At 40.4% G+C, this 22,570-nt stretch overlaps 1 protein-coding gene across 2 annotated transcripts; it reads left to right on the top strand.

The window, feature by feature from the left end:
- Window positions 1-6,799: 6,799 nt before the first annotated feature.
- SAMD9L (sterile alpha motif domain containing 9 like) lies at window positions 6,800-15,507 on the top strand. 2 transcript variants are annotated; one of them, XM_082295958.1, is made up of 3 exons: window positions 6,858-6,902; window positions 7,087-7,187; window positions 9,334-15,507. In XM_082295958.1, exon 3 carries the CDS (start codon window positions 9,335-9,337, stop codon window positions 14,096-14,098), a length of 4,764 nt encoding a protein of 1,587 aa, XP_082152084.1. In that variant the 5' UTR covers window positions 6,858-6,902; window positions 7,087-7,187; window position 9,334; the 3' UTR covers window positions 14,099-15,507. The 2 variants fall into 2 exon arrangements, with proteins under 2 accessions (XP_082152085.1, XP_082152084.1); XM_082295959.1 differs by lacking the exon at window positions 7,087-7,187 and having other exon boundaries at window positions 6,800-6,902.
- Window positions 15,508-22,570: the final 7,063 nt, after the last annotated feature.

The raw sequence follows: 22,570 nt of genomic DNA, 5'->3' as shown, positions 1-22,570 counted from the left end.
TTAAGACTGCAGCAAAATCAAGGAGGCCAACAGTATCCTTGGCAGCATTAGGAGAAGCACTACCAGCAGGTTGAGGGAGGTGACCCTTCCCCTCAGCACTGCTGAAGCCACACCAGGACTGCTGAGTCCAGTCAGTGCTAGGCTCTCCAGTACAAGACATGGACACACCAGAGCAATTCAGCAAAGACCCACAATGATGATGAGGATCATCTGACATACAGTGGTGAGTTGAGAGAGCTGGGACCTGAAGAAGAGATGCCTCAGGGAGATCTTACCAGTGTTCATAATACATTAAAAACTTTTTATACTGTCGAGGTGGTCACAGACCAGAGAAGCTTTGGAGTCTTCATACTTGGAGATACTATAAACCCAACTGGATGCAGTCCCAGGCAACCTGCTGTAGTTGACCTTTGTACTAAAATTTGCACTGGACCATGCCATATAAGGAGACCAGCTGTGATGCAAAGCATAGAATTACGAGAGTAGTTCTTTTATTCATGCACAGGAGGTGTCCCATTCAAAGCAGTGCAGGCATTCAGGTGCACATTTCACTTACTGCTGATTAACAAACACGCACTAATATTTACTAATCATAATAAAACTTTGCAAAGCAACTACATTTTGATGATGTCTTCATCCTCCTGCTTCTCTATTGATCAGATGCACCCAGAGTCAGTCTTGCTATACTTACTTATCTTTAGCGACAGACAGTGGGAGGGTTTCAAATACATGTTAGAGGGGCTAGAATGCTAGCATTATCTTGGTTGCCCAGGAGTATCTTTTATTCTTCGTGGACAGGTATTAAAATTCCAAGAAGCCAAGTCCTTATCTTGGGAACCAGGTTGTCCTTCTTACAATGAGCTGGGGTTCTTTAGTTTGCTTGCTTAAGCATGACTATTCAGTATCCAAGGTAAACTATACATATGGTTTAAAGAAAGTTAATACTATTTTACACTACAAAGATTAATTGGTATAATAGTTAGGAAATGAGATTTTCCTGAGACCCTGCTTTGAGCAGGAGTTGGACCAGATGATCTCTAGAGGTGCTTTCCAGCCTCAGTCACACTGATTCTGTGAGCTCAGGGAGGGAGATGATTAGTAGATAGATCTCAGCAAAAATGACACCAGCAGTTACAACACAGTGAGTTCATGTTAATGTAAAGGGAATGTATGCTTCCATTAAACACCTCCTTAAATATGCATGGCCAGCTAAGCAAGATATGATGGCAAAATACAAGCACAATACTGTGCATGTACCTCCATGCTTTACCTGTAGAAAGCTTAGCCTTGAAAAGGAGACACCTCATTGTTTTATGATCTCAGGTTAAAACTTTTAAAGTAGCTTTATTCTTTTTTATTACTTTTTGCTTTACTCAGATAAAATATAATTTTCTAAAATACAGTATTTTCTATGGACTTTCTTCAGTGTTAGCACGATTCCTTTGGAAATCTGTCACCAGTGTGGTGCTATCAATGCATTTATATTGTACATCTTTCTGGGAGCTAGAGGGCAACAGCTTCCCACAGGACATGGCAGGAGCTTATGGGAGCTATGCTTGGGACAGTGAGAAGGACAAAGGGAAAGGAGCTAATATTAGTAAACATTAACTTTCTGACAGATGTGCAAATCATGTCCCATGTGACTTGTACATTTGAAGGGGGACTGTTTCCTCCATGCTGTGTCCTGTAAGAGGCTTCCTGATTAATAGAAGCTACTTTCTAGGTAGCTAAGTGTCTGTATTGAGAATACTTTTGCATCCAGCCAAGAATGTTTTTTAATGCCATTATATTAGAACACATTAGTCAGTCATGATGTATTTTTGAGTATATTCTCTACTCACACACAAAAATGTACACACTTCAAAATGTTCATAAGCATCTTTTAAAAACAATGTGCAGTACCCAAAATTTATCACTGGCTGACAATATAAAAGTCCATGTCAGTTTGTACAGAAATGTTTTTCTCAACAAGTAGTTCTTTGTAAAAACTCCTGAATGTATGAAATGATCCCCGTTCTTACAGAGGAGTCCAGCTCTGTCACTGCCTTTCTGTGGAAACCACAAGGCTTTTGTAGAAAGAGACGGAACTGTGGCAAAAGTTTCCAAACACATCACAGACAGATTTAAAGGGATCCCACTGTAAGCAATGAAACTGATGCAGCCTTGCAATGGAAAGTGACAGTTGTGCTGTGTCATTAAATATCGAGGAAAAAAAGCAAAGGATCATTTCTTGGTTAGAATCTGTGGTAAATATACAACAGACAAGGAGCAAAGAAGACAAATAAAAGATTAGACATCTAAGGAGCCCATTCAAGTATAAATCTGTATCCCAGTTCAGTTAAACATGAAATGCAAATACCAGCATGTTGGAAATCCTGCTCCACCTAAAAAGATAATATGTATGTATCTCCTCAGGCTATGTGCTGTGTTCCAGGGCAAAGTACAAAGTGCTGGTCACAGAGCATCTCATGACTCAGATACAATTAAATGTATGAATATTAGGGCAGGGCTTCTGAACTAGAGTACCTCATTACAATAGCATACCACAACCAAATATAACATATGTTCTTATTTAGGAAAGTACTGTCCAATGTCAACACTGATATCTTCGTCAAGCTACAAATTTTATATTTCTTGTAGGGCTAAAAAGTAGCTTCTATATAACTTTTTTTCATCCTAATAGTAATGGAATAAGGATGTCTTGAAAAGTCAAGACAAACGTTTATCTGGGAGAAAACAAAAATTGTGTTGGGCATCTTTCATATGTTTTCCTTAGAACTACACTTTCTTCTTTAACTTCAGCTTGCTGATTTTTGGTATGCTGATTTATCAAGCCATATTAAAATCAAAACTTGACTTTCAATCACTTTTCAAGTCCTTTAAGTCCATCATGCTTAGTCCCATCCACAAGTTGTATCTAAAAGTACAGAAAATTCCAAGTACCTTCGAATATTCAGGACCCCTTTCTAAATAGCAGGCTGGGACACTGAGAAAAGTAGATTCTATTTGAAATTCTTTTGAAGTGTGTCTGAAAAATACAGCCAAATGTGGAAAACCTTTGAGAAGCAAAATAAATGAGGAAAAAAGTTTAGAATAAGCCTAAAAAATATTTTATCTTGGAGTAAAAAGATACAAAGAAAGATGAAGTCCTCCAGTATGTAGAAAGATTTATGCTAACAAAAGGAGCTGTGATCACTTTTTCTCTATCTTTAATAAGACATGGAAAAGGACTCCTTCCACTGGCATGGTCTGCTCCATGCTAGTAAGGAGCTCAAGCAGCCTCAGAGAAAGCTGACCAGATCTGACCTGTCCATAGACTAAGCTGACCTGTAACATTGCTGCAGTTCCTTGGACCAGCTTGTCCCACAGTCATCCAGTGCAAAGGAAGAGGCCAGAACTGGGGGAAGGAATGATTGTCACATCAGCCCATACAACACAGCTCAGCGAAACACAGTATGACACCATACAATCAGAAAACAGCTGCAATTTAAGAAAATGATACTAACACCCACAGACGGGCTCAACAGATAACAGGCCTGCAAAAATCAAAGGAGTACAGCTGCTCTTTGCCTGAGCACTGAGATCATGTAGATGCAGGCTAGTGCCTGTGGGATTCCCTGAGGCTGTGAGCTCATCAAAGTGCACAACCAAGAAAGGCTGGTGTGAGTCTCAATCTGAACATCAATTCTGCTGGCTGATAAATCGAAAACTACTGAGAAAGTATCCACACCAACCTGATTACTGCTCCTAGCAGGTTCTGCTGTCTCTGGACTGGTTTCTATTATCATTACAGTGCTTGCAGGACTCATTCCCAGGGAAAAGGATCATTTTCAGTTCATTGAACTTTTCCTATTTGGAAACTGAGTATTTAAGGTAAGGCCAGGGAATATATCTTCCTGTGGGCAAGGCCAGTGGCAGCAGGCAAGAGAACATGAAGAATGCAATGCAGTGATCACTGTATTTGTATTTGTGGGTATTTCTGACTGCAATTGAAATTTCATTCTCATTTCCTTTCTTTAAAGAGAAGTCTTGGGAAGTACAATCCTACATGGAAGAGTAACATGCAGGAAGTTTTGAGAGAGGATGATAGGCAAACAGGAAATTACGACAGACATGGACACAGAGTCACATCAGCATCAGGGAAATACAGACCTATGTGACTAGTAAGACTTGTTAAAGAAAGGTTCATAGACTATTGCCAGAGTGGACACGGAAGTTATTTTCCTCTGAAGACAAAAAGCCCTGGAGGCCTCCCTGTGACCCCCACATATAAGAAATGGAGCAGAGGCTGGAACTGATAAATATCAGTGAGTACCAGTTGGAGAGCAATGAGAAACAACATAATAGAAGATGTGTAATAACTTAGGAAACAAAGTAAGGAAAAGAGATTGGTTTTTAATTTTTTTTTTTTTTTAAGGGAAGAAGAAGCAAGTTTTGTAAAAGATCAGGCAAACGTGGTGCTTTTTCACTAACGAGAAGAGCTCAAGGAGCTGACTGGATTATTTCAGGTGCCGATGCACAACATGATAGGAGGAATTTTTAAGGTAACAGAAATACAGTGAGGTAATAATCATGAATTAGAGGTGTCAAAAGATAAAGGCTGAAATCACAGAATAATATTGTACATGTAATGATTTGTCAAATATGACGAAATTAGAGGAAATAGCAGCAATAAAAATAACTCTGGAAATCTTTATAACTGGAAACTGGAGAACTGCTGGCAGTCAGATCTACAGATCACACTGGAAATAACTAGTGATCTCTAATTTCAGTGGGTAAAGAAATGCAGAAGGAACAGTAACATTACAGGAATTACTGACATACATTAGAGAACAAATTCTGTGAGTTGCAGTGGACAATAGGATTTCAATGGTGGGTTTCCACACCAGTCACTGAGAAACAAGACAGTATTTCTGATTCAGTTTTGCTGAATAATGAGATTACAGGGTAGACCTGATGCACAATAAGAATTTTTACTTTAATGAAGTCATTCCAGAAGAATTGATTTTATGCTAGAGAACCACATAAATAAACTCCATGCTTTAATGTCTGCAAATAGCATCTGAGGGAACAAAATTTGTGGGGAAGGGATGCTGCTGATGGCCAAATAAGCAAAACATACCGTACCAAAACAGCAGACCTGGTTAACTGATTAATGGAAATAGCTAACACATACACAGATACAGATGAAAAAACTGCAGATATCCATGTGTAGCAACAATGATGTGGTTAATATCAGGATATATTGTCTGCACAACCTCCCAGCCAGCCACCTCAAATATGGGGTAGGCAACCTGGACACTGAGCAAGCCTCCCTAGCTGGCAGCAGAGCTGTCACCCTATGAACTGGGATGAAGATGGGGAAACTCAACAGTCCCTCTGGGACAACAGCTCGGTTTGGGCATCACTTGGATTCCTATAGATGAGAAGTAGCCAGCTGCCTCAGCAAGCACACTCAACTACAGAAAGAAAATCTGAATGATCTCCAGGGATGCAGGCTATGCCTCTGTAAACAAAGGCCCCTGCCAGAGAAAGCAGTCTCTCTCCCCCAAGCAAAAAGGGTGCAGCAGTGTTCACATACAAAGTGCTCAGGGTCAGCAGCATCTAAAGCAGATGCTGCACTTCAAGGTTCTTAGGGTTCTCTGAGTCCCACATGCTAAGTCAATGACAGTATTATTATTTCTTATAATTTTTCATAGCAGAATGATTAGAATAATGACAGAGCTGTACCATATCCTGGGAAGGTGACATATTTGTTACATCATATCAAGCATTGTTTGTCTCCTTTGGCCTTGACATGAGAATATACAGGATTGTTGAATGTACAGCCATACCATTCAATCTATTGAGGATGCATTCCAGATAAGTGCAGCAATTAGAGATTCAAGGTGTGAGAATTCTCCTAATAAGAATCTGTGCAATAGCAGATGGGTGCGTGCCAGAACTTCAGAAACACCCATAGCTAAAGTACACAGGAAAGCATATAAGGATAGGAAGCAACAGTAGCATTAACAGCATCAACAACTGAAAGAGATGCTGGCTTGTCCACAGCTGGCTTTGTGGTGGCTGGAGATGCTCTTTGCTGTCTAAAATGTGCAGTGTTCTGATGACCTCACCCAGTTTTTCTCAGAGCAGGTATCATTCTGATGGATTGTGGTGAGTTGGCCTTGGCTGGCTGCCAGCTACCCATGCGGCCACCCTCCCATTCTGCCTTCTCAGCAGAATAGGGGAGAAAATAAGATGCTAAATCTCTGGGTCAAAAAAAAAAAAAGACAGGGAGATGACTTACCAGTTACCATTATGGACAAAATGGACCTGACTTGGGAAAAATTAATTTAATTAGTTGTCAAATAAAATAGAGTTGAATGGTGAAAAACAAGGTAAAAACCAAAAACATCTTCCTCCATCCTACTCCATTTTCCCAGCCTCAACTTCACTCCTTTCCCAACTCTCCTACCTCCTTCATCTGCCACCCCAAGCAGCCCAGTGGCATGGAGAATGGGGGACTGTGGTCAGTTCATAACAGTTTGGTCAGTGCATAGCTGTTTCTCTCTGCATTTTATTAGCCAAGTATTACTCAGATGGTGTTTCCTAATTTCTCAAGTTTCTGGATAACAGCTCAAGACAGTGCTGTGTAAGTGTTTTTAAAAAGACATACCAGAATAGGATTCTGACCTTAATTTCCTAAGAGAACAATGATTTCCCAAACAGGAAGTTATAGAAAGAGGCAGACCGGAAGCAACTTTGTTTGGTAAGAGAGAAAGTAATAGGAGCAGAAGGACCTCCCATACACCCTGCTCCTATATCCTCCCATTTCTCTGCAACACCCAGCTTGACTTGTCCAGTTGACAGCATTTAGACACAGTGTTGGAAGGGTAAAGGTCCATTTTGCCAAGGGAAAGGTAAGGAATAATAAATATTCTCTATCAGGCACTGTTCTTTGTATCCTCTAGAGATGAATGTTTGCCACGGGGAAAACTGATCATACATCTATGAAAACTCTTTTCCTTCCTTCTCTTTCTGGCCTTATGCTTATGTTAGAAGTTTACAAGGTGATTTTAAAGGGTTTTCTCTCCCATACTCTAGAAGAGCAGTTCAGCTGAATTTTAGCTGTTGGGCTTCCTGTTTGAAGAAAATATGTGTGTTGAACAACTATAGGAAAAAGCCTGCAGAACAGAACAGTTACAGTAAGTACATGCATATTTACTTCTAGGATTAAATGTTTTATGAAGATCTGATGGCTTATTTTGATACCATGTGTTTTGGTTGAGGTTTGCAGTTTGGGTGTTTAGGTTTCTTGGGACATAAATTTTATATATAAAATTACCCATAATCTACTAAGATAAAGTCTTCCAAATCTGCTGAATGTCTGCACATGAAAAGTTTTTGTTACGAGATTACAGTGAAATAATCCTAAAGAATATGACCTCAAAGAAACTATTCTGCAGATATTATGTGATACAGTTGTTCCATTTTGGAAAAGGTCATCTTTCAACTATTTCATTTGGCCAGAATCATTAACTAGCACGTACCATGAAAGATACAAACACTGCATTATGTCTGTGGAATGAAAGTATCCTGTTCTCTCCAGCGCAGGAGAGATCTCATCAGGGGGATTCCAAACACTAAAACATGGAAAAACTGTTATAAGGACATAACAATGGTTGCTTTTATGTTAGGATTAAATTGTACCTCTATGAGAAGGTATGGATTGGGTGGGAATTCAAATCACTCTTTTACGTTGCTGGGTTTAAGTCTGTCTCCACGAAAAGCTTTAGTTTCAGTTTCTTTTCTCAGCTTTCAAATACCGTGGGTGGAGTTACCAGTGAATAGCAACAGTTACTTCAGCCGCAGAATAAAACCATGGAGCTTCTTTCCCCCTGCACCCTCAATTTTTGACAATATGTGCTTACCACAGTAGAATTTTAAGGAACTAGAAACTAGTTTTTCTGAGCAAGAGCAAGACTCCATAAGGGAAAAAGCAACTGCAGTCTACCATAGCTCACAGCCCCACTTTTTTTTCTGCTCTCATCATTTGTTAATACAGGAGGCAGCTTGGCCAAAAGTAGGACAGCTGTTTTCCCCTACCAGGTATAAGAAATCTTTACTATTGCATCTCAATAAAGTTTACAGTTTAGGAAATCAAATAGTAATTTAAGGAAAGCATGTCACTAGAGTGGCCTAGATAACCAAGTGTACTTTCAGAAAACAAAGTTTTGCTGAAAAAATCTAAGAAGTCATTTGGTATAGGAGAAAGTTTCACGAAGGATGTCTGGACTTCAGGCGGCTCTCTTGAAAGCTGTTTATTGCATAGGCGAAGTTACAGCATTTCAGGGAGTGGGTATCCAGAGCCAGCCCTACAGCTGCCAGCTCCAGCTGTAGGCATACCTGAAGCCGCCTTCTGTTCAAGTTACAAAGCATTATATACTTTTCTTTGCAGAGTATCTTAACACATAACAACCAATAAGCACCATACACAATACCTTTACATTTGCCTATAGCCTATCATAACTACTATCATCACCATATTATAGTCATTATTATCCAATCACAAGAGTAAGTAAGCTACAATTTAAGCTTACAGTGGAAAATTCTCAGACCTTTCTTCTTCTTGCTACATCAACACTTCTTGTTTGCTGCTATATCTCTCTTTTTGGTAAAGACATGTTTTCTATTTACTTATGCTCTTCTTGAGATTTATTTACTTGGTGAAAAACATGTCTTTGTTTGTAGTCACATACCTTTGTCCTACTCTTAAAAATCTCCTTCCAACTCATCTCCAACCTTTGCCTTCTAGGTTACTCATCGATCACTGTTTCAGCAAAACATCTTTTATTCTATATCAAAACTTGCTTTCATTTCTATCTCATCCCCAGTTTCTACATTCAGAGATCTTTCTGCCAAGTCTACATACCTGTGAAACTTTCTTACCAAACTTTCATCCTCCCCAACAATTTGGTTTCAGGAACACTGAGCTATGAACAGGAAAAGGTGCCTGACACCTAGGGGCAATTACTACTAATGCTACAACTATAGGTGGGTGCAATTCCATAAGCTTAAAATTCCAGAAGAATGAATATAATTCTCCCAGAGGAAATGAAAGGATAAAGTAAAATTAGATGCTATTAAGGGGAATTTTTTCTCTTTCTTTAAATTTTCTGCAAAAGTCCACATTCACTAAGACCAATTAGAATGTAAGATGCTGTTCTTCCTGTCACATCCTAAAATGAAGAAATTAACGGTTAATAACAGCAAGGAAATATGTGTTAGTCAGCTATTAGGCAACGGTTTCACTCATTTGTTTAGTAATTTTGTGATTTTTTTCCCTTAAAGAATGGAAAAGGCAACCACTAAAAAAAATGAGGAATCATATTCGTATCAGCATATTGAACAGTGGACAAAAGAACAAGTCAAACAATGGGCAACTGAAGTAGCTAAGATTGACCAGGAACATGCAGAAATCCTGTTTCACCAAGCTGTGACTGGCTTTGCTTTGAAGAGGATGACTAAAGCAGATCTTGTGGAAATGGGTATGCCTCATGGGCCTGCTTTTCAAATCACGTGCGTCCTGAAAGAGCTTGACATACTAGGTAAGGGTTCAAACCAGGCTGTGGAACAAGAAGGCACTGAACAGAGTTTTGATGGAGGAGGAAAAGATGGAGAAATGGCAAAGAAAGAGTGCAAGAAGAACTGTGAATCACTTAATTCCAGTATACTGAAGGATTCTAAGATGAAGCCCATAGAAGACACAAAAGCAAGCAAAGCTGGCAAAAAGAATGAAACAGATGAGCCACTGTCAAGCAGCCAGAAGCCAGCTGGAAAGATGTGTATGCCACGTCCTTTTGATAATTTCAGTGATGGTACTCGATATATGCAGTATAATATTCTTAATGTCCCTGAAACAGGGGCATCCAATCTCATGGATCCAGCACACGAATTCAAATTACTTACCAACACTGAGAATGCACAGGAAGATGAAATCTTGATGAAATTTAGCAATGAAGCATTTCGATTTGCTGCAGCCTGCATGAACTCCCGCACAAATGGCACTATTCATTTTGGAGTACGTGACAATCCACATGGGAAAATAGAAGGAATAAAAGTTACCAACCAAGAAGTATACATTAAGCATTTTAATACACACATCAAAAAGTACTTTAATGACCTCTACACCGACATTGCAAAATATTGCATTAGACCACCTAGATTTGTGGAAGTATTATTACAAAATGGAACTCCAGCAGATCTCTTTGTCATTGAAATAGATGTGGTTCCCCAACACTGCTTCTGTGATACAAAATATTTCTGCACCAACACATATGAATATAAGAGTAAGAGTTGGAAAAAAGCTATTTTCATCCGGGATGGAGCTAGTTCCACAAATATTTACAATACAAAAGAATGCGAAAAATTTAAAGGTTCCTTGACAACTTTAGCAGAGCGTCGTAGAAGAGCAGAAGAAGAGCATAACTTTAAGCCAAAGAAGTCACCAAAGGAAGGACTAAAGCTAGTTAGTCTGCTCACAGGTAACAGGGACTCACTAGAGAACTCTTGTTATAACTACTACATTTTGGTAACAAACAAGTGCCTCCGAAATCAAACTTCAGACTTAGACTTTTTACATGAAATAAAATGGTTTGCTGTGCTTGACTTTGATTCTGAATCAGAAATGAATGGTGTGTTTAAGACTTACCAAAAACATCGAAATGCCAAACTTTACTTCCCAGATTACTATGAACACATGGGGGGTTCCGTTTCTGAACAAGCTAAAAGGCTAAAACTACGTCAGGAGACCAACTGGATTTTATGCAATGGTGGATCAGACTTCAAAGGCAATAATGAGCTACCACTGGATTCGACTTTATGGCAACGAGACAGAGCTGCTGGTGTCAGAAAAATGATTTCCTTTCTTTCACACAAAGATGTAAAGCAGAATGAAAAGTTTTTAATAGTGTTTCTTTTGCTTTCCATAGTAGAAGATTCAGTAGATCCCCTTACTGAAACTTTTATGACATTTTACCAAGAATTAAAGGGACTACAAGATATGGTCTGCATTTGCATAGGTACAGGTACACACCAGCGATGGAAAGATCTTCTTCAAGCTAGAGGCATCAATGAGGAAGCACTCTCAGAGAAATGTATTTCTACTCTAACCCTGGAAATGGTAAATGGTACCATCATAAAACTAGCGTCAGACATGCAATCTTCTGAAAGACTTCTGCCCTCTGTTGATCATTCTACTGTTCGTCTTCTAAAGAGCAAAGAAGATTCCATGGCAGGATTAGAAATACTTTGTGAAAATGAATGCAAAGACACAGAAATAGAAAAGGATACAGATAGATTTCAAAATTTCCTGAAAGAGCGGGAAGAAGAATTTTATCGAGGTGGTAAAGTATCGTGGTGGAATTTCTACTTTTCAGAAGAAAACTATACTTCAGATTTTATCAGAAGGGACAGTTATGAAAAGCTTGAAGGCCTAATCATGTCTTCATCTGACAGTGCTAATGACTCACCTGTAAAAATTATCAACATTTACCACCACCCAGGATGTGGTGGGACAACATTATCTATGCATATCCTTTGGAATTTACGGAAGCAATTCAGATGTGCTGTTCTGAAAAGTAAACCACATGATATTGGAACACAGGTGACAACTTTACTCACCTGTGGAGCAAATGACAACACAGGTTATTTACCAGTGTTACTTCTTGTGGATGATTTTGAAGAGCAAGAAAATGTCAATGTTCTGCAGAAAGAAATTCAGACAGCTATAACAGAAAAAGGCATTCGGTATGTAAAACCTTTAGTGGTAATTCTAAACTGTATGAGATCTCAAAATCCTGATGAAAGTTCAACCATCAATTTCTTGAACAGTGTTTCTTTAAAACAAATGCTTTCTGAAAAAGAGCAAAGGGCCTTTGACCAGAAACTAGAATATATTGAAAAGGTGCATTCAAATTCTGCCAATTTCTATTCATTTATGATTATGAAGAAAAACTTTGATCCACAGTATATAGAAAAAGTGGTAAAAAATACCTTGCATGACTTAGATACTGCCTCTAAACCAGCACAACTTGTTTGCTATCTAACTCTGTTAAACTCGTATTTAACAATATCTATGATTTCACTATCACTATGCGAAGAATTCTTAGGAATTCATTCTCGAGACACAGGCTGCAATAAAGATAAACTAATAGAAAAGATGGGAATTTGTTCCAATATCCTAATATCTGATCAGGCACATAAGCACATGAGATACAAAGGCCTTCGTATCGTTCATCCGTTGATAGCATCTCACTGCCTAACAGAATTGAAACTAACCTATGGCTTGTCTAAAAGTGAAATTACATCAAAGCTGTTGAAAGAAGATTTATTGTTAAAGGAAGACAAACTTGTTCGTGATATACAAACCCTGCTGATTACTAGGCAGCGCAAAGAGCATGGTGATGAGTCTGACACATCATTTTCCCCCTTAATTGAAGCCATTCATAAGGAGGAAAAGCGTGGTGATGTGGAACGTGTGTTAGAACAAGCATCTGCTAGATTTGAGCAAAATGTTTACATTTGCCAAGCCCTAGCAAGGTTCTACATTAAAGAAAGGAAATTTGACCTTGCATTGCGCTGGGCCAAAGCAGCCAAAGAAAGAGCACAACACAATTCATACATATCAGACACACTAGGTCAAGTCTTTAAAGGTGAGCTAAGAGACTGGGTAGAGTGCAAAGAAAAGAATGCAGCCCTGACAGCTGGGAAACTGGACAACCTGCTAGCGCTTGCTAAGAATGCTTCACGGGCTTTCCAAGAATCTCAGAGGCAAGCTGAAAATGAAGTCAATGAACAATATTTGCAGAATCAAAAACTTAAAAGAAAGTTTCAAGTGTACAATACTGCTGGCTATCAGGGAGAAATAGAAACTGGTCTTTATGTTATTGATGTCCTTTGGCATGTTCCTTTTTTCAGCAAAAAAGACTCACACTGTAGAAAAAGCATGACAAATTATCTGTCAGGAAATAGTGTTTTGAATGTAGAAAACTCCAGTGAAGACAGTGAAATGTTCAAGGTTCTTAGACATTATTCCAGCTTTTTGTGTCATTTGCGATCAAGGTTGAAAAGGGCATTTGACTTTTTTGAAGACTACTTTGTGCTTTTCAAAACACAGACCAGAGAAAAAGAAATGGTAGAAGCAAAGTTGTATGGGAAGGTTCAAGAATGTTTTACCAAATACACAGAAATATTTTGTGATTTCAGTTTTGAACAACTGAAAAATAAACAGGACTCAGAGTGGTCCATTTCTCAGTATATAGAAGCATACAGGGATGCTGTGGAAGCTTCCAAAGCACACTCATTTTCCGGCATTTTGAATTACCTTCACAGAAACCACAGAAATGCTGACAGAGAAATAGAAGACATAGTAGGAGCATATGCAATTTTGTGTGAGAAGGATAAACAAGCAACTCAGAAAGACAAACAGAATTTGATTTTGGCAAATATTGTTCTTAACTGCATTAAACCTGAATCTGCCAAGTTACGTGGTCCTAAGGAGTTGAAGAGTCTGCTTCTAAGCATTCTGCAGGAAGTGAAACAAACGTGTGTAGAGCCTTTCTTCCTAGCCTCCTTGTTGTTCTGGCCCCAAAATAAAAAACAACTAAATGAAGATTCCGGGAAAATGCAAACTTTTGTTCAACGCTTAAGTGAGTCTTTCAAAGAGGTCTATGGAACTGTGCATCATTCAAGGCAGCCTCTGGCTCTTTTCTATCTGGCAAAAGGCAAAGGTTTGAACAGATTTGTTCACAAAGGAAAAATAGATCAGCTTTTTAGTTCACTTCCAGAACAGGAACTGAATTCCCTTTGGCAGAGTGGAAATATCTGGAAGAATCAGGCTGTTCAAGATCTTTTGCTTCTTTTGGTTGGAAAAGTTGAGGATAACCTTATCTACATAGACTGTGGTAGAAATGAAAACGTCAGGATACCAGTGCAACCTGTTCCCTCAGGCCTAGTGAAAAATGACCCAAACATAGAAAGAGTGTCTTTTTACCTTGCGTTTTCTGTTGCTGGTCTCCTGGCATACAACATACAAAGCCTGTCATTAAAACAATAAGTATTTCAGTTTCTTAGTCATAAGACTTTTTCAGTAAAAATTATCCTTTAACTAGTGTTTGGATTGGGGTTTTTTGGCTTTTTTTTTTTTCTTTTTTTTGGTCAGTAATCACAAATCACAACCTCTCTGTTGTATTTCCTTCCTCACTATGTTAGTCTTCCAGTTCCATGCAGAATTATCTCTACTGTCATAACTGCTGTTCAGACAGTCAATCAAATGGAAGTGTTGGTGCAGTTAGTTCTGCAGACTGGTCACTATTGCTCAAAGTTCTTCAGTTGATAACAACATGAAAAATCATAAGGGGAAGAAAAAGGGAATTCTGAATAAAATAATATTCTGGAAATGTTATTTTTAAATGCTATTACTTTTGAGAACCTTACTGCTTTGCTAACTTTCTTGCCGTTGCTTGCAGGTGTCTCAACACGATTTTCATACTCTTGTATAAGTAATGTAAGAGCAAGGCATATATGTTAGAAACCACATATCATGTAACATTTCCTGATGTTCCATTTTTTCTGTTGTTATTTTGGCACAAGGGTAATGTGAAAGGCCATTCAATTGCAAAGCAGTGGGATTTTTTCTGTTGTTTATGTACATGCTTGACTGTAATGCTTTTGTATATGAGACTGTATGAAGAGCCAAAACATACATCTTGTGGGAGGACAGAAGCTTTGGTCTCCAACTTACCCAGAGCATTTCTAAATATGTGATTATTAAAGATACCGCTACTTTCTGCTGTATTACAAAAACACCTACCATTTGGAATCTGATGTCCATATTAAGTAGATTTTATTCTGTACAGTGGGTCTGTTTCTGCTCTACATAAAATTGATCCAGTTTGGTCATTCCTTTACTTACAAGTTTCATTAGTTTCTTCAGATGATAGATTTCACATCAACTTTGATCTTTGCAAAAAACAGGAAATTTAAATGCTTAAATTGGCCATTGATTGCATTGCCTTCCTCATATGTATAAAACTACCTGCTATGTTTAGACACAATTAACTTTAAAAAAAAAAATTAAAATATATTGGTGTGAAGCACCAGAACCAAGAAGTTACTACTGCTACTTCTACTGTCTATGTGCATATGATTCATGAAAATCAGTGGAGTTCAATGCAATTAACTGCCTGAAAGAGGTCTGCAGGACAACTCTTTCTTCATCCCACAAGTCTTCTTTGCTCTTCGGGAGCCAGACAAAAACAAGTGACATCTTGATAGACTCGTAAAAACAATTTGACAAATAGAATAAAGCAGCAGACCACTCTGCACTATTGCAATTGGCAATAAACTGTCAAACTCCCCAGATCAAGACTGTTCTGCCTGCAAGATTTGTACATCTACTAATAACCCTTGGGATCTAGTACAGTATATTACATGCTAAACACTGCACTCTATACCTATCTTAGTTTACAGAACTAGAGATTTTATTATTTGTATACAGTAGTCTGCTTGTTATAAAATTGTATTTTTAGCAGTAGTCCAATAATAAATGCAGATGTTTGATAACAATCTTATTTGCCCAGTGTGGAACTCTATTTGATTATGTATCACAGAAAAAGACTGACAGAATTGCTTTTTACCAGAATTTCCTATTTTCCACTACTTTGTAAGACTTTTTTTTACATGGCTTGTGAATTGATCAATCTTTGTGTTTTGAAAACTAGGCTTTCCCACACAAAATATCTACCTCAGATGTGTTTTGTGTTAATTAAGGCCAAAAGCCTCAGTAGCCTCCAAATGTGAGGTCAAGGGAAAAAAATATATTGTATTGCCTAAGTTAAACACCTCTACCAGCTTTTCCCAGCATGCTCAGGTATTTTTTTGGAGCATGTTCAAATAAGGCTTTACTCTGCTAGAAGGAAAAAGGCATATGAGAGGGGAAATTTGTCTGCACAGGCCTAATTTTGCCAAGTTGCAAGGCCTGAAAAGACTGCCAATCACATGTGGGCTAGGTGGGCATATGCAAACTTGGGATTTAACAGCAGAGTCTATACACAGGTGGCAACCCCAGAAGTTGCAGATCTGGGCTGTGATGGGCCAGTTGAGTGTGAAGAGCTCAGCCCCACACTGACAGTCCTGAGGCTAGAAACCTGGAGGAGACAACCTGATACAGCCTGGTTGTACAGGAGCCAAAGGCAGGTCTGCAGGAAGGAGGAGAGACAGGGAGGCCCAAGGAGCTGTGTGGTTTTCACAAACCACTGTGATGGTCTCTCAGCAGCTCCCTCCACCGTGCTGGAGGAACAGTCAGGGTTCCCATCATGCTCAAGTAGCATTTGTGGACTGCGAACTCCTGCATAGGAACAGAGGCTGAGGAATCCTCTCTTGGAAGAGTGTATTTAGGGGGTGGAAGTTAAGAGTACTGAGGAACCTTCCCTGTCTAAAAAGAGCTAGAAGTGCACAACATGGAGTGGGCTTCACAATCAGTAACAGAAAGGGAAATTTTCACTAAGGAGAACTTAGGGAAACAGAATGGAGCATGGCTGGTAAGATTTAGGAGAGGAACTGTGGCAGGGTCTAGACTAGGCAAGAAGGGAAAAGAGCTGAGAAACAGGTACCAAAAGGTGATGAAACAAGAGGCAGATATGGAGAGCTATGATGCTCAAGGGAAAGAAGCTAAATGGATCACAAGGGAAAAGGGAAAGGAAAAGGGAAGGGGAAGGGGAAGGGGAAGGGGAAGGGGAAGGGGAAGGGGAAGGGGAAGGGGAAGGGGAAGGGGAAGGGGAAGGGGAAGGGGAAGGGGAAGGGGAAGGGGAAGGGGAAGGGGAAGGGGAAGGGGAAGGGGGAAGGGAGAGGGAAGGGGGAAGGGAGAGGGAAGGGGGAAGGGAAGGGAAGGGAAGGGAAGGGAAGGGAAGGGAAGGGAAGGGAAGGGAAGGGAAGGGAAGGGAAGGGAAGGGAAGGGAAGGGAAGGGAAGGGAAGGGAAGGGAAGGGAAGGGAAGGGAAGGGAAGGGAAGGGAAGGGAAGGGAAGGGAAGGGAAGGGAAGGGAAGGGAAGGGAAGGGAAGGGAAGGGAAGGGAGAAGGTGGAAGGGGGAAGGGGGAAGGGAAGGGAATACTTCTTGGGCTGAATATTCTCTAGATTGTGGCCAGAGCAGGAACAGTAGGATTCATGAGGTAAGACAGAACGAGGAGATTTTCTAGAAAAGAAAAATAGAGGAGGATACAGTCTTCTAACAGATAAAGGGCTTCTGCAAAGGAGTGGATAAAAAGGAAGGTAGAAAAATATTCTACATGCCCAAGGTGGCCATGGAGTGAGAGTAAAAACATACCATAGGAAAGTTTCAAGCTATACCACAATAATAATTTTTTAGAAGTGTATCAGTAAAAGTGGTAGACTGGGATATGCTGGATATTCCTAGGGAATAAAAGGACATCCCCTAGCTGTTCAACACCAGATGATATTCTCTTAGAGGCAGAGATAAAAATTACACCAAGAATGTGCCTATGAAAATGTGAGTAATTCAATGGCAAGAGCATGTCCTTTCTCTTCAGAAGCTGTTGTGATTACAGACTGTGACACTCTTGTCACCAGAACCTCTAAAAGTCCAGCTATCCACTTCAAGATTTGAGCATATCTCTGCAAAAGTATGAGATTTGAGTAAAGCATGTTAATCCTTTTATGGCTATTTCTTTATAATGACTATCTACATAGTAGGAAAAAACGTCTTTTCCTAAATTTTAGGTGGGTAGCCACATGCACCACATGTGTTATCTGGTAATGCCTGAACTGAAACCTTAGGTCTGTCATTTAGTCTCCATGGGATATAAGGGAAGCAATTTTATGCCAGTATTTCTATCTGTGAAATGAAACATATTAATACTTTCTCATACTACAGATGTAAGAATAACTTACTTGGTATTTTTATGTTAAAATAACATAGGACTGCTGCTGCCTAGTCCTCCCCTCACCTCTGCCTGGTGCAATGAGTAGTGTTTCTAGCTCTCACACTTCACTCTCCTATTTCAAACCAAAATTGTGTGGCCCAAGTTTGTCTGCAGAACAAGTGTACTTCTGCTTATTTATGGGTTCTCGGGGCTTTTTCTCACACAAATGTGTACGGGCCGTAAAAGATTTGGGGCTGAAATAAACTAATACATCCATGGAACGAGAAAATAAGGCAGGAGGGATTTTATCAAAAATGAGCGCTGGGTTTATCTCACGGGCAGTGATGCACGGAAGCAGCGACGGAGACGATTCACACACTTGACCCGCACGGGCGCTGGATGAGAGGCGACCCTGGCGCTCCCGGGCCGCGCTTCCACAGCAGCCGCTGCCGGGCCCGGGATGCAGAGCTGCCCGCGCGGCCCGGCAGGGGGCGCTGCTGCTCCGCGCCATGGCGGGGCGGGGACAGCGGGGCGCGGCGGCCATCGCAGCCTGCGCGAGGGAATGCCAGCGACAGGAGTCACGGGCGGGACTCAAGGCTTACACCCTTGCAGAGATGTGCTCCGAGTGTACGCCTGAAGGGGTGGTGGTGGCGAGACTGTCACAGTCTGTAATCACAATGGCCTCTGGAAAGACACGCTCCTGCCACGTGCTTTGGTCGCTGCAGCAAGAGACCCCCTCGCCCTGCGTGAGACAGATACGGAGAACGCCATCCCCACGGATGAGGTGGGGAAATCGCTCCGGAGCTGCACAAGAACAACCGCGAGCGAAATCCATCCTGGGCGGGACAGGGCCTTCCCGACTGCATCGCGAACCCATGTGAGAGGAATTAGCGCTGGTACCGAGAGGGGACTGGGCGTGGACCTGTGTGAGGGTGTCATCTGTGCCAGGGCCGTGGCAAATGTCCCTCTCTATCGCTGCCACTGTTTGGGCAGATGCTGAGCAGGAGGACTAGAGACCGACTGGGCTGCAATAAGTGACATGGACTTTGTCTAAACACAAACCGTGTTGGGAAGTTTCACACGGGCCCGACCCACGTGTCAAGTGTGGCAAGGGTTAATGCATCCTGAGCGATGAGAGTGGCTGGGCTCAGCTGGAGAGACTTACCTTGTCCGAAGAGAATGAGGAGAGCCAGCACACCACAAGGAGTTCTCACTCGGCTGATTCAGGCTAGAAGCACAACCCACCTTTCAGTGAAAGGAGTGTTGGCCGTGACAAAACCATATTGCTTATTTGAGGAGTCTGCTGCAGAAATCTTCTTCTGGTTTCCCTTTGGCTATTGGAACCACAAATCTTCACTTTATGTAACCTGTCACAAGATGACTTCTGACTTCCTCTTTGTAGGCCCTTGCTTGTTCCTCACTGTTGCTTAAAAGCTCAGAATGAAATCCATTCCCTTTCCTACTCAGCAGTTGTGTTCTCTGAGAGCATCTTAGGGCTCCACCACTTCTGGCTGAGTAAACTGGAGCACCAGCTTCAGTGCAGCTATGGTCATGTTGGGAGAGGTCTGACTTCACAGCATGTGGAAGACTAAAGGAGAAAATTGCAATAGCAAAGAATATAGAAACATTTATGAATTAATAATGGTAATAAGAAGAAGTGAGGAAGAAGGGAAAAAAGGAGACCTGGTTTTGTGCTAACTTCCACTGTCTTCAATGATAACTCCTGTGTGTAAGTCTTGTAACTAAGGGAAATGAGTAAAGAATACAAACTGACTGGTTTCTTACAAGCAGTCAAGATGGATCCAGTTTATGCACATGATGGAATGTGTGTGCTCCAATGAAACAAAACCTAGGAAGAGTTACAAAGCATACCTCAGACATGAGTTACCACCTCATGATAGGCTGCCCAATGGACTGCACAGAACAGAAACAAGAAAAAACAGCTGAGATCCTTTGTAAAACTCCTATTTGCATCAATGTATAGATTTCAAGATAGTGATGATGATCATTTGTGAGTTACATGTTAGTATATGGACCTGCTCTCCCACAAGGCCACGTAGAAGGCAAAGATAGAGCAGGAATGAGAGTCTTGTTAAAAGGAGAAACAAAATGGTGTTTTAAAGTCCTATCTGGCAAAGCTGTTTATAACTAGTCTTTCAAGTAGGGTTTTTATATTATAACAACTATTCTTTATGGTTAAATTTCTTCAGTCTGCACTTCCCTTGAAAAGGCCAGCAGCAAAAGAAACAAAGTAAGGATAATAGCAAAGAGAAATCATCTTTCTTGAGAGCAAGCTGAACTGTCAGATACTTAGGGTCTACAGTGTGCTGATAAGATACACTGTTGTGTGAACTTTCCCTCCCAGAGCCATCCATCTCTATTATCACAGCCTGGAGATGGTTCTGTGTCAACTTTGCATCTGCATCAGTAACTCATTCTGTTCAGCCATCTGTTCCACAGACATCAAACTGTTAAGAAGCCCCAGTACAGCACAATCCAGTCCAGTAACACAGAAACAGAAAAGAAAAGATCTCATTACCATTTGAATTCATGGGCTCTCCTGTGATACACATACAATATTTTTTTATATTGACATGAACATGGTAATTTGGCGAGTAAATTCCCAGTTATAACAAAGAGATTAAAATCAAACACTTAATATGCAATAGCTTTATTCAGAGGCAAAATAGTTATTGAGTTAAACTAGGATTTAAGGTAGTTGTTTCTCATTTTGCAGACTTTAACAGAGTTAAGAAAACATTCATGTTAACTAGGTGACTATTACATATTGCCCATTTTAACTTCTGAAGATTTCACCACTAATTTGTAGTCAAAATGAAATAGGCATTTAAAAGCTAAGGTCTCCAAAGAAAATTATGACAGTAGATTGTTGACAGTGCAATTTGAGATTTCATATTTTGTTTCTATTTATTCAAGTCCATATATGGTTGAAACTTAGGATTTTTTTTATTTTGATTTGCTATGTTGTCTTTAGAAATTAGTATGTCCCAAGAGCTTGTAAAGTTATGTCTGCCTAATTCCGTGGCTTTTGATATTTTTTTCCTAGGCTTTTTAGCAGTATAGAGCTAGGATAATTAAAGGCCAGAGAGCTGGATTCCATTCTGGCCTATAAATCTTCAACAGAACTGGTGCTGGAGTTTCAATAACAAAATCATTATTGTGAATGATTACTGAGCCAGAGAAAACCATTGATTGACATTCAGATTCTTAACTGAATTTGCAGATGTTGCAAAGTGAGATTTGGTGGGAGGTCTGTGAGTCATTGAGACAGGATCTCAGTCTCACAGTTTTAGAGAGCTCTCCTTCAGAGACACGCTGCACTCCAGCATTGCTTTTGGGTTTGGGGAGACAGGGACTGAAGAGTTGTGCAGGAGCAACGTGCTCAAGCCTTGTTCAAAGGAACATGAATGCTGTGTTTAAAACAGTAATCCCTTTTGCTAATTGACATGTGATCTGATTGGTAAATTAGCCTCTATGAAGTTTTTGCTACCACAGCTCAAGTATTTTGAGAACCTAAGGGCTTTTATTTTTAAAAGGAACTCTTCCAGGAGAGGGGCAAAGATTCCTCTTATACATTGACCCCCTTTTACTCTTCACAACTTATGAAATGTATTCATCTGTTGTGACATGGTCTCCACTGAAGAGCTGGATATACAGCCTGATACAACTTGGGACTGTGCAGCATGCATGCCATTAGATATACTATACTCTTGGCCATGTGTTAGATTCTATTATGTTCTAAAGATTTAATACAACCTTTTTGTTTTTACACGACACTCTGATCTAGGCACATATTTTTAGTGCACAGAGCCTGTCTTTAGAGCTGAAACTTGCTCAGCTTTGTGATATATCTCTCATTTCAGCTCTATCTTTGTTTTATATATCTCTCCCTACACTGTCTCTGGGGAAGAAATACACCAGACCTGTGTCCCCCAACAGAGCTGTGGTCTCTAAGGAAACTCCTGCATTAATTAAGGAACGGTATAATGGGTATGGTTTTGTTTTGTTAACCAGTGCCCCAAGGAGCATCGTTTCACTTACATGAGTATTTTACGCCCTCCCCCCACTAGCAAATATCAGCATATTTCTGTTAGCTGTTCTGTGCGTATGTTCAAAACAATACTTATGAGATAAAATTTTGTCTTCTGAAATAGCAAGCAAATTGGCACATGAATTTAATTTCTGTAGTAACTTGGCACTGTCTTCTCTGGTTACTGGTTGTTGGCCTCCCCCTCAAAATGTTCTAGTATTGAAGCCAACACCCATGGCCACACACTGGGTGTGCTTGGCAGCTGCAGGGCCCAGATGCCAACCACTGGAATGCATTTTACGTACCAGTGTCTCTGCCTGTGGCTTGGTTTCCTGGCCAGCCTTTAGCAAAGTCTCTTCTCTGGACTCATCTGGCTCCAGTGCCTGCTGCTCTTGCAGCTGTGGAACTGAAGTAAAAGCAATTTACAGAAGATCTGTGTCACCGTTCCAGGAGCCGCTTGCCTGCACCATCTCCCAGCAAGATACATACACTGAGTGCTTTTAGCATGTGAAAGGAAGATGTCCCACTTGCCTGTATTTGTTGTGGAGGACCAAGTGTATGGAATGACAGGGGTCTGACAGGACAGAGCACCCTGGTA

The sequence above is a fragment of the Coloeus monedula genome, assembly GCF_965178545.1.
Source record: "Coloeus monedula genome assembly, chromosome: 1".
Taxonomy (NCBI): domain Eukaryota; kingdom Metazoa; phylum Chordata; class Aves; order Passeriformes; family Corvidae; genus Coloeus; species Coloeus monedula.
This window is presented reverse-complemented; position numbering and strand designations above follow the sequence as displayed.